The sequence below is a fragment of the Nestor notabilis genome, unplaced genomic scaffold (assembly GCF_000696875.1).
Source record: "Nestor notabilis isolate BGI_N333 unplaced genomic scaffold, ASM69687v1 scaffold215, whole genome shotgun sequence".
In the NCBI taxonomy this organism is placed as follows: domain Eukaryota; kingdom Metazoa; phylum Chordata; class Aves; order Psittaciformes; family Psittacidae; genus Nestor; species Nestor notabilis.
The window spans coordinates 127,830-140,227 of NW_009929599.1; the positions used below are offsets into that span (position 1 = coordinate 127,830).

General features: G+C 43.7%; 1 protein-coding gene across 1 annotated transcript in view; it reads right to left on the reverse strand.

The window, feature by feature from the left end:
* Positions 1-12,398, reverse strand: part of TGFBR3 (transforming growth factor, beta receptor III) — a 102,258-nt gene that overhangs the window by 59,416 nt on the left and 30,444 nt on the right. Inside the window, exon 2 of the mRNA XM_010015045.1 lies at positions 8,327-8,511. Within this exon, the coding sequence (XP_010013347.1) occupies positions 8,327-8,511 (185 nt within the window). The remainder of the gene's footprint in view (positions 1-8,326; positions 8,512-12,398) is intronic.

Below are 12,398 nucleotides of genomic sequence, written 5' to 3' on the forward strand. Positions count from 1 at the left end.
GAGAACAACACAAACACGACCACTCATGAGAAGTGGTGCTCTAACACCTCTCATATATGGCGGAGGGCTGGAACTTAAGGTCCTTTCCAACTCCAATCATTCTGATCCTCTCAGCCCAAGGCTAGACTGGAACCTGCCCATCAAGTCTGTGGTAGAAACAGACTCCTGGAAATATCATCACTGCCTCAATTATCTTTTCTTGAGGAAAGTAACTATAGACAAAGGAGTAATTCATAAATACTCCAAGGCGTGTCAGAGAGAAGCTTTGAGGAGGGGATTGGAAACCAGGAGTGTGAATCGCAGTTTATGATCAAAATCAAAACACACTGAGAGAACATGTGAGTATGTGCACAGTGTGCTTATACACACAAGCAACAGAAGAGTTCATCTAGTAAAGACAGCAACAGCAGACCTACTTCTCTCTACAGTCCTACACAACTGCATATCAGTACCTGCTGGGCACTTGCAGCAGAGGAAGAGTCCAGCAGGTCATTTTAAAGAGCAGTCAGCAAAACTGAACAATATGAGAGATCAGTGAAGTTGTTCTGACATTTTTCCTTTGGAACCCTTTAGCCTTCTGTGCTGGGCCTTGGCATGGCTTCAGACACTGCTCCATGCAGCTCTGAAACTGAGAACAGGTCTCACTTCCTGTGCACAGCAAACAGTCCCTTTTCTAAACGTGGAAAATACCGTGACTTTCCAAGGCAGGAGAAGTCACTGCTGCCTCTTTAAGGGTAGCACCAAGCCACACTCCTGCAGGAGAGCAGGCTCTGCACAAACAGACTCCTCTGGCCGACACATGACTTCCTCTGGCAGTTCTGGTGGGCAGAACTTGAAAAGATTGCCAAATCCCAATGACCAGCAAATCCTGAGCTGGCTAAAAACAACCCACAAACACTGCAGTCTGGAGCAAACAAGATGAAAAAGACATTAATAAAAGGCTGGATTTTATGCAAGCACAGATGCTTCAAAGTGCTAATGAAGAGGAGGAAGAGGGTTGTGAGGGCTCTTTAACAAATGGAGGCTGGGTGGCTGTTGGTTTCTGTTTTTTTAAAGACATGGCAATTCAGTGTCCCTCGGTTGAGACAATTAATACATCAGTGCCATTTAGTGTATTAGCTGAACAGGAGCTGCAGCTTTCAGTAAACATGGCATCATCTGAGAAAGACACTGAATGATTACCATCTCTGTGGAGCATGCCACCAGTATCGTTTACAGTTTTAAAGCCTATCATGTGCTTCACTTCTGATTCAGACCAGCACTCGGGCAGCCTCTAAAGGGTTCCTGAGCAAGGCTGTGGGGAAAGGCAGTAAGAGCAGCCTGTGAAACCACCCTGGTGAGCCAGCAGAGCTACCACAGGCTGTGGGCAAGCTTTGGAAAATACTCAGGATCAAGAGATGCATATGATGAGGGACTACTGCTTTCCAAGCAACAAATACAGGGTGTTCCTGGAGTACGTCTCAACTTGACTCTGAGACCTCACTGCCATGGAGCACTGGTGGAAGTAGTAGTTTAGCTGGGCATTCCCATTCACAGTCTGCTGATGTAGGTCCCTTCCCTCACTCTTGCAAAGCACCATGAAAGAAGATGGTGATAAAAAGCAGCAGTCAACTTCAAGCTTGACACCGAGGTTTGCAGGCAGCCAAACTAATTTTCCACTGCCACTGTGCAGGTCCTAGTTGGACTGATAAGAATGCTTCTGCACGATTTTGTGAGCCACAGATCACCAAGAAACAAGCAGGTACAGGGTGAAACTGATCAAGTTGATCTTGATGGGCTCAACATAAAAGGAGAGCTGGCATGCATATATGAGGTTGAAGCCAGCCAAGTGTTTTCGAAAACTCGAATATCATGCACCCACCCAGACCCAGAGATGGTATCTTAAAAGTGTCCACAGTGGCCTACAAAAACATGCAGTACTACTCTTGGTAAAGTAGGACCAGGAAAGATCTACAGCCCCACTGCAACCCTGACAGCTGGGGAAGCCAGTATGAGCGAAGCATAGTGTACGTGCCACAGCAAAACTGCAAAGTTGGGCACAGGAAGCACAGCTTAAGAACTTCCCAAATGGCAAAAGTTGCTTCCCAAACTACTCTGGAGTCTGTTAACTCCCAGTATGGAACTGGCTGGCTACGTGACTTAGGTGTCAGACTCCAAGTGACAAAGACCATCTTTCCTGAAAGACACTCTCTTTCTGGTTGACCCATGAAGCTGGCTGACATCAGCCTAGACTTCCATCAAACCTCTCCCACACTGTAGTTTTCTTTTCAGGGTTTACCTTCTCACATTTGGAACAAAATCATTTGTCACCAAGTTACTGATCCTCTCATCAGAAGTCTCACCTCAGACTTCCCGATCCACAGAAAGACTAGGAAAGACTACTTCCATCTCCTCTCCCTTCACACCCAGACAGACTGGGCAGGAACACGGTCACCTGGTTCAAAACCCCTGCATATAGTTGCATTGCCACTTGTATGTCTGCTGCCATAGCTACATACCCATCACTGCTGTCAAGCAAGGGTGGTCAGAAAGCTGAGAGGCAAGAACAGTAATATTCCCATGCAATTCAGATCCAGTCTGTACCTTGGCAGAGGCACAGGCATGGTGCTTTGTTTTATCTTTGAAAGCTTATTCTAAAGCAGCAACTGTTTTTCTTCAAAACAAAGGCATTTTGGCCTACCAGAAGTACCAAACATACCCACGTGCAGCAGCATAGGCTTCCCACTACACCACAGTAAATGAGCAAAGGGCACATGCAATGCAGCCTTGCAAACCAAGCAACATGTCCTTTCCTTCCCAGCTTAATTCTGCACCATATGTTCTGGTCAGCTCACCAGAAACATCACATTTGCGCAGCCAAGTGATCTGGCAGTGCACAAATCATAGAATCATAGAATAGTTAGGGTTGGAAAGGACCTTAAGATCATCTAGTTCCAACCCCCCTGCCATGAGCAGGGACACCACACACTAAACTGTCGCCCAAGGCTCTGTCCAGCCTGGCCTTGAACTCCTCCAGGGTTGGAGAATTCACAACTTCCTTGGGCAACCTATTCCAGTGCCTCACCACCCTCACTGTGAAGAACTTCTTCCTTCTATCTAACCTAAAGTTCCCCTGTTTAAGTTTAAACCCATTACCCCTTGTCCTACCTCTAGAGTCCCTAATGAAGAGTCCCTCCCCAGCATCCTTGTAGGACCCCTTCAGACACTGGAAGCTGCTCTGAGGTCTCCACGCAGCTTCTCTTCTCCAGGCTGAACAGCCCCAACTTTCTCAGCCTGTCTTCATACGGGAGGTGCTCCAGTCCTCCTATCATCCTCGTGGCCCTCCTCTGGACTTGCTCCAACAGCTCCATGTCCAATATTAATGCTAGTGAAATCTGTGGTCTTACTCAAAGGTTTAATCTCACAGAGTAACAAACTCTTTGTTCTTGAGCCTCTTATTTTACTAAGAGTTTAGAACTGCACAGGACAATGATCCAATTAGTTTAATTTGAATTATTAAGCCAAAGCTGCAGGGTGCTTCAAAAATACAAATCAAACCAGCCTGTCCTGTCAGCTTTAGAGCAGCTGGTCAAGCTAACATGAAGAGCTCAGCACTGAAAAGCCACAGTAGAGAAAGAAGCTGACCTTATTTTTACTGTGTGAGATCCTAAACTCTCAGGAAACAGCCTAACAGACATTGATGGATGCTAAATGGAAACTTGCTTTAACAAATGCACTCTTAGAGGAAGAAATAAACAAAATGGAATCAAACAAATGACTAGGTAACAAACCCCTCACTAACTCCAGCTGTCAAATAACAAACCTTGGACCCCTTCCTGCCTACTGATGGCACACGGCCTCCAGGGCCCCCTGACCATGGCCCTGGTGCAGCAGGTCAGCATGTTTAAACCACACTCAGAAAGCAGCCCCTTTATCACAGCTGAATCTCAAGGCTGTCCCCAGCTCTCTGGATGCCTGAGCATGAAACAAAACATTTTTCCCTGACATAGCCTTGGGTAAAGCTATTGTGTTAAATTCCTGAGAACAGTTACAATGAACACGCTGGGAACTACAATAAATATGTGGAAATATAGGCAAAATGAACCAGGTTTTCATCACCCACCTTTGTCCAGATCTTCACAGTCCTCAAATACAAAACTGCTGTGACACAAAAGAATTACGTCGAGTTCAGGATGCATTGCAAAAGCCAGGATGTAGAAATACATTATCAGGTGACTGTTTCAGAGTCTTTTCCTGTCACGTTTTCACAACTAAGAGGATCTATTCAAAACGTACTTAAACATACGACTTACATAAATTTGCCCATCATTTTATGACTTTGAAGTGGGTCGGCTCAGGAACCTGGATATTATCATTAGCCAGCTCCACAGGAACTAACAGGCATTTTAATATCAGGTTTGCTCTCAAAGGAAAATATTTTTTATGATGACACTGTTGCAAAGTAACAGTGATGAAACCATGGGGACAATCTGTCAGATTACTGCAGCCTCAGTGGCATTACTCAAATTTATAAAAATAAAGAGGAGTCCTTGATTTTCCTGCCTTCATTTCATGTAACACGTGTTAAACATCTGTATCAGGCATAAATGCTATGGAGGATGAGGATGTCAATGAAAACAATAGTGAATCCACTGCCAGGAACTCTGACTCCATGTATTCATATGTATTCAATCCTAAGTACTCACATGAGATTAATTTTATATGCCCCTGCTCCCCCCTTCAGCTATTTCAATTGTGGCTGCATGCCTGAAGCAGCTCAGGGAAATCCAACTGACAGGTAAAAGAAAAGAATCCTCCATTAACTTAGGACTTGATAACTAAGGAGTTACTTTCATCTTCAAGTAAGTTTTATGCTTTTTAGATGCATTTTTTCTGGTGCAAATCTCCAGTTTCCAAGTGCCTCCACAACCAACAACTCTTTCTAATAACAGAACAAGCAGCTCCATGAGAAAGCAACTACCTCCGTTCTAAAACCAGAAATGGAAACAGTGAAGATACAGTAACTTTCTCTTCAGCTTTGGGTAACAGTTCAGTAGTTGCTGGCTTTCAGCTGAGACCCAGATCACAGCACAGAAATGCACACATTGCTCTCACTTCCCCAGGAATACTTGATCAAATAAAACAAACAGAAAAGACTTGCGTTCTTCATGCCAAGTTCAACATAAACACTCGTGGTTATTACATGCACCCGTATTCTATTTCCTATGATAAAGCATGGTCAATATGAATTGTGATAAAAGATATTTTTAAGAAATACTTGAAAAAGATTGCAACTTTGGGGGTTCTTACTCGAAGAAAGCGCCTTCACAGTCTTTGCAAACGAGGCATTACCCCAACAGGGATTAATGAAGTGAAATACAAATCCCTTGAAGATCACAGATATGATCACAGCATTTCATGATAGGACCTCAGATTTCAGCCTTAACATGAAAGCGATAAAGTACTGATTTAGTTTTGCAAAGTTTGTTCAGAATTCATAACCCCATAAATTCCCAGCTCACCTTTATTTATTTACATTTATAGGGAAGAAAAAGCACCCAAACTTGACCAATCTTCACAGAAACCCTGCATGTGTCACAGGAGGAACACATGCCCCTGCCATGCCTTCCCCCCTGCATCAGGCACCCCTGCTGTATTTAGATTTGCTAACATTAGTTGTCTGTATATTCTACACAAGTGTCAAAGTGAGTTAAATTAATGCATACATGTACTTATGAGAACCAGGATAACTGCACGAGTATGTTTAATGCATGAGCTCTCCAAGGAATTTGCTAGGGGAAGTTTACACTCCTCACAGCAAGTAAGGAATGTGTAATTTAGCAGCATCTAGCACAGGGCAGGTTAAAAACAAAACAAAAGCTGACCTCCTCCCCCAGAGCAAACCTTCACTTAAAGATTCTCAGACCTTGCATTCCATATTATCAGAACTTCAATCAATCTCTGAACCAGTGCATGATTTATTTTAAGCACGCTTTTGAAGTTGCTAAATCTAACTAACGTACTGCCAAACAAAAATACTGGGTTTATTCTGGAGTACACTGGAAATACTGGACAATGCACAGATCTCTACCTTTGCTATCAGCATTTGCAGGCAACAGGAAATACCTCAGCTGGTAAATCAAGCTAATGTAACTGAGGTGATGGGTACGTTCTACTTTAAGACAAAAGGCCACTTGGAGCTGGCTTTTACAAGAATGGAAAAGATAACATTTGCTCTACTTTGTTTCCCGGATCTGATCCTGTAAGTAAAATCCGATCTTTCCAAGTTGTTTATGCTCTTTTGCTCAACACTGTTGCCAGCAAGCCTTGCTCCAGCTTTCTGTGCATCTTTAGAGCAGCCATCTCCAAGGAAGGGCTCTGACTGGAAACTGGGTGGAAGATGAGGGAAGGAGCTCAAGGGCTACAAATCCTTAAACATATTCTGTGCCCCACACTTTGGTATACCACAGAAGCACATGGAGAGGACAGCTTGGGGCAAGCTGCTTTCCTACCATAAGCACATTAGAGGAGGCACAAGCAGCCTCTTTCTGCTAGACAGCAACTATTTTTATTGCAAGCCAAATATTTAAATCTTGTGTCTTTCTGTCAAGGATTAGACAGCAGTGGCACAGCCTGCAGCCTTGTGCACGTGTGACTTGCTCACACTGTGCGTGCACAGTTACACAAGCAGTGCCAACAGCAACAGACCAGAGGGAAAGTCGGGGTTATGCAAATGGGTGCTTTGAGCTGATTCATCCTGGTCTCTTGGGAGGCACTAGCTCCAGCTGTAGCCTGCTCCATCCCATCCCATCCCTGGGCACCCTTTAGTAACTAAGAAGTTACAAGTTCCCACTATCCCATGTCCTCACAGCGAGGGCACTCTTCTGCCTGTTTTCAACAAAATTTGTGATTACCTTAGGAGATCTACCACCCATTATATTAAATTGTCTATGATTTGCCAATGGATTTAAAGGTCCCCGAGTGATGAAAGAGGCACTAACAAATACATAGCAGAATCACATAAAGCTTTGGCTTTCATGCCCAAAGAACTGATTGTACCTATGCTTCTTTCAGGCATTTCACAGTGTGCTCATCACACTGGTAATTCAGTGCCTGGCAAACTAAGAAAGGCTTTTAAAAACAAACCAAAAAACCTCCAAAACAAAACAATATAAAAATCTCTGTTCCTCATTCCGAGTCCCACAAAAAAACCAAAGTATTTTTCTGTTCATTTAGTGACAGTTGAACTGAAAGAGACCTGACATTTCTGATTAAGGGCAGCCCAAGAGATGCCTACTGAAAAAACAGTAAACAACTTTTTCATCATACACCAGACATTTCAGACAATGTATATACTGAAAGTGAACACAACAGCTGAAGTTTCATGGATGTTCATTCAGCTGAACACACCACAAACCCAACAAAGCTGCTATTGAAGCCAGTGGAAAGACTTTGATTATGTCCAAGAGTATCTGCCTTTATTTAAATCACTTTATATAAAAGACTCCACTTTAAAGTTCTTTCAGTACAGATAACAGACCCTCTTTTTCTAAGCTTCTGCCTGCTAGATCATCATCTTTGTTCTCTCATTACAAATTCTTCTAACTGTGTACATGCACATTGCTCTCACAGGACACAGTATTTAGGATTTGTGTGTGTGATACTGCAAGAACATGAGCTGAGCAGCTCAGCTGTCATGCCATGAAGTGTTTTCTTTTCGGCACTCTGTTTTGATATGTTTTGAGAGTAAACAACAGTACTGCACAACTTTTAACATCAAAAATTTCCTCCTTGTGCTGTTGCTTTCAGAGCAGCTGAAGTTCTTGCCAGTCCCTCTGAGTGAAGTAAGTAAGTACTTGGACTGCACTTAAGTACTTCCATAGTCAGCAACACTTGCTTTGTGTATGGCAGTCCCCCCACAGTGAAACATTAAGGATGTATTACAGAGACAAAAGAATCTGAACTTAAATATTTGTTTATAGTGGTCTTGGCAGGGATCCAAAGGTATTCATGTTAATTTACAACACATTTAGGTGAACGATCTGCCTTTGAAAACAGTCAATTCTGCAAAGGCCTCTTGGAGATCTGAATCTGTTTCTAATTTCCTTTGCCCACCCTGCCACCTTTTTAAAGTATACTTCGTGGTTGTGAAAGGTGATGGAGAGGGTGGCTGGGTGTGGAAGTGGTTTACTCATGACGCACAGAGCATAGGTGGAAAGTATCCACATTATGCTTCTTCGTGGTCACAATTCAGAAATAACTTTATTCAGCAAATTAATGTAGAACAGTCCAATTTGCAGACACACTTGTAGCCAGGGAGCAGGACAAAAAGCGATTTCCCCTTTACCTCTCTTTCATGATGGCCAAGCCCCTCCTCAGGATTTCTGAGATTGAGGACGTGCACCTCTTGTGGCAGGGCTGTAGTGCCTCGGCTTGCACAGCCAGACAACACTGTGAAACTCTCCAACAAGGCATGGACTGGGTGTGAATTGTTAACAGGCGACAAGACACATTCGTTCCTAGGCACAGGACCTGCAGAGGAGGACACAGAGGCACATCATTTGGAGAGAAGAGAAATACACAGATTACAGCTGTCAAATAATCATCATCCTTTTGGTCATAAAGCCCATGGGAACACAAGCAGAGGCTTCGTGTTCATTATCCACAAAATGAAGACATTTATTTTCACTGAATACACTAACTCATTGGTTCATTTCTCTTAGAAAGTCTAAATTTTAAGTATGAATTCCAAATTGGAGGTAGTCTTGTCTTTACCAGGGAGGAAACCAAGGATAAAAGAGGGAAAAAACACCAAAAAACAAAGGAAAAAACCTCCAAAGCAGTGATAGTGGTAGGAAGAATTGGTTCATCTTAGATGTGAATTATCTGTTTATGTCAAACACTGCTATCTCCAAGCACTGAAAAATGCAATCGTGTATATATAACAATGAAAAGTTAATCTCTAGTACACAGGTAATTACATCAGGAAGGATTTGGGTGAGTTGGATTTGTTGCTTTTGAAGCAGTGCTGATTTATAGTGAACATCGTTCAAATAGATTGTACAAAACAGCAGGCATCTGTCACATGATAAAATGAAATGTTTGTTTACTGAGTCTATTTTGTGTCTGACAGCAATTATCTACACTGATAACAGATATCTAGTCCAAAACAGAGTGTACGCCCTTTCAAATAATCACCACAGCATGATGTAGTGCCATACTTTTATATAGTACGTGAGACAGCGTGATGTGATACAGCAAGATAGCACAAAAGCTGAAACACAGGGAGCAGTTTACATTTAAACTATATCTCAGGAAACTAAAGCAAGACAAATATTTATGAAAAGCAGACCTGCTTTTCCAAAAGGACTCAAACCCACCCCTGACAGTAACAGATACTGTATGTTTTTGATCCAGAAGGTCACAGGGGAACGCAATTGACTTAACCCCTGATTTGCACCAAAATCACTCAGATAAGAAAGAGACTCACATCAACCAGTCAGTTCAGAGGTTGCAAGGCATAAAAGAGAAATATGAGCTAGAAGCATGACTTCCCCCCCCCCCTTGGATAGTGTGCATCTGCAATAGAAGTAAAATGCTTCCTTCAAAAACAGTTCAAAATTAAAGCAAACCCTCAGCTGATCAAATGGCAGAGCTCCGTCTGCTTTGGGGAAGTCTACATTCAGCTGTGGTAGCCCCAGAGGTCATTCGACTTATGTGCACACATAAGTTTAATTATATTAGCACTGGTTACAAAGGCAGCTCCCCCTCACGACACAGCTAGCAGCTGGCTGTTTAGAAGGCAGGGTCCATCGTAAACCAGACTTCATCTGGAAAAAGCAAAGCCCCTGAGCACAGGGAGATTTCCGCAGTGCCTTGGGCCATGCGTGCCTTGTCCTGCCAAAGGGGCCATTCCTGAAACCCACCAGTGCATAGTACGTATCCCACCAGCTCCCCCAGAACAGGAATATTTGTTATAAGGCAATGCTCGAGGCATAAATTACACATGCCTGTGCTTGAGAAACAGGATCAACAAACTTTCTACTCTCTATAGGAGGAGCCTGGTAGTAGCAATGACCACCAGCTTGGAGGATTTGAGGTTCATTTGGGTTTAATTCCTTTTTAAGAATGCGTATACAAAGTGTGACCAGTCCAAGCAATGATCCTCAGTTCAAAACCAAAACAAAATCAAATCACTAAAAACACAAACTATGAAAAAGTTGCCCTTTCTGATGGTTGAAGAAATATTTAGAATTTGTAAAAGTAACAAAACCAGCAGAGAGACCTCGTTTTCCTCATGTACCAGTGCAGATCAGAGAACCTACTCATCAATTAGCCCAGCCACTGGTGTGCAAGTCCTGCAGCAGACCAGGTTATACGAGCTGCACAAAAAGCATTTCTGAATTCCACAAGCATTTCTTGGGCTGTGGAATAAACTGAGCGCCAAGGAGAGCTTGTTCCATGAATTCTTTCTCGCAGACCAGAATGGAGTTGACATTTGTTAAGCTGCTTCTATCATAATGCACATATGAAGAACAAGGTGCAAGACTCAGAACTCAACAGAAATGGAGTTGTTGAGAAGAACAACTTAGGAAAGGTTCAGGAGAAAGAGCTAGTAACTCCCTCTCAGCAGAGGGATTCCCTTGTGAACACCTATTTCCATGCAGTACATGGAAGATACAAGTAAAGATATAAGTGCATCTACCAATCCTCCCCTCCAGCTTTCATCTGATCTTTATCCTGTAGAAATGTGCCATATTAGAAGAGAAGACATCTGGATTTTTCCCTCAATTCCTACAAGCGCTCATCCACATGAAGACAACAGTGACTGGTACATTCAGGCTGTAATTGCTTCCCTCACCAGTACCTCGAGCGTGCATCAAGCAAGCCCTTCTTTCAAGGCCCTCTGTTCTGCTTGACATGCAAGACTGAAATACTCCCGGAGGGAGCAGAAGTTCACATCCTGGATAACCATGCGCAGCTGAGCTTATCTGCACAGCAGAGAGCAGAGCAAGGCAGACCCGCTTTGCCTGTGCTTCATCCCGGCTGGAGGTGGGCCAGATCTCCTGCAGAAACCCCATCACCCCGCTGGCATGCCGCTTCTGTCAGCTCTGTTTTGAAGGAACGTGGCACAGAGCTGCTCCAAGCTGCTCCATATAAGAAGCCAACGTTTTTGCCGAGTTCCTGCATTTGGTAGTGTTGTTTTCAGACCAGCCTCTGAGTAAGCAAGACACAACCCTCGAAATCTGAACAGAAGATCAGAGTACCTACTGGAGGCTGGTTCCACTGCATTCTGACTGCATATGCTGTAAGGCTGCCTACACACAAGGAATGATGGTGGGGTAAATAACAGAGGGGCTATTCCAGATGAGGCATTTTTGCTGAGTTTCACATAGGTACTTTGTGTAGCTATGTCCTAGGCCCATAATACCCTTCCTGGAAACTCAAGACTCTCATGGACATTATTTCTCCTAAATGTGCTGAAATATGTATATTTGCCCAACCACTACGTGGGGTGTAGTGCCATGCCCAGAGTACACTTGCACACCCGGAGGTAGTGCCAAGTGAAAGTTAAACTTCTTCCTAGCTCACAAAGTCCACTGATGGTTGTCAGCCTGTGCATGGCACAAGCCACCTTCTCTCCATTTATGTTGGATTTTAGCCTATTCTTACAGTGCTGCCCAAGCTATTCACTAAACATTAAGTAATTTTATTTCCAGCACTTCCTACTGCACTTGCAGATCTGTCCCAGTCCCAGGTGCCACTGTAAGCAGTGTCACTCTAGTGGGAGCAGCAAGAGCTCTCATCTTCTCAAGTTAGCTGCTCTGGCTCTTGGCTCCCTCTCACAGACACCTCCTGCCACCACTGGGAAGCTAGTTACTTCTCCAAGGTAGTTTAAATCCTAAAAATGCGTATTTGCCACACTGAAAAAACCCCAACCGAACAGCAACCCCTTTTTATGACACTACAAATCTGACTGTTTATCACTTCTGTGCTGCCTGCTTCTATTTGAGAGCCAATGTGAAACCTCAGTCTCATCCTGCCTGGATTTTACTATTGTGCTGCTCTGCTCTGCACAAACACCAGGATTGGGCTCTGACAGCTTCCTGCTCCAGCCCCACACCCCGTTCCTGAATCAGCAACAGCAACATCCTGCCAAAATTCGCTATCGTCACTGCTGAAGGGCCAGTTCATCCAGTGAACACACCAAGATTGCCTCATCACCTCCAGACACGTGCAGATATTCGCCAGCATCTCACCCCCATCAAACTGGCACTTAAAGAGTCAAAAGTAGCTTTCAGTTTATACACCCTTGTGCTGCTACAAGCCTTTGGTGTCTTCTCTGTAAGAACACAAATGCGCGCACACAGCCACCACTGGGCTTTTGTTTAACTTTGGAGCATGTATCTAGTTAACCT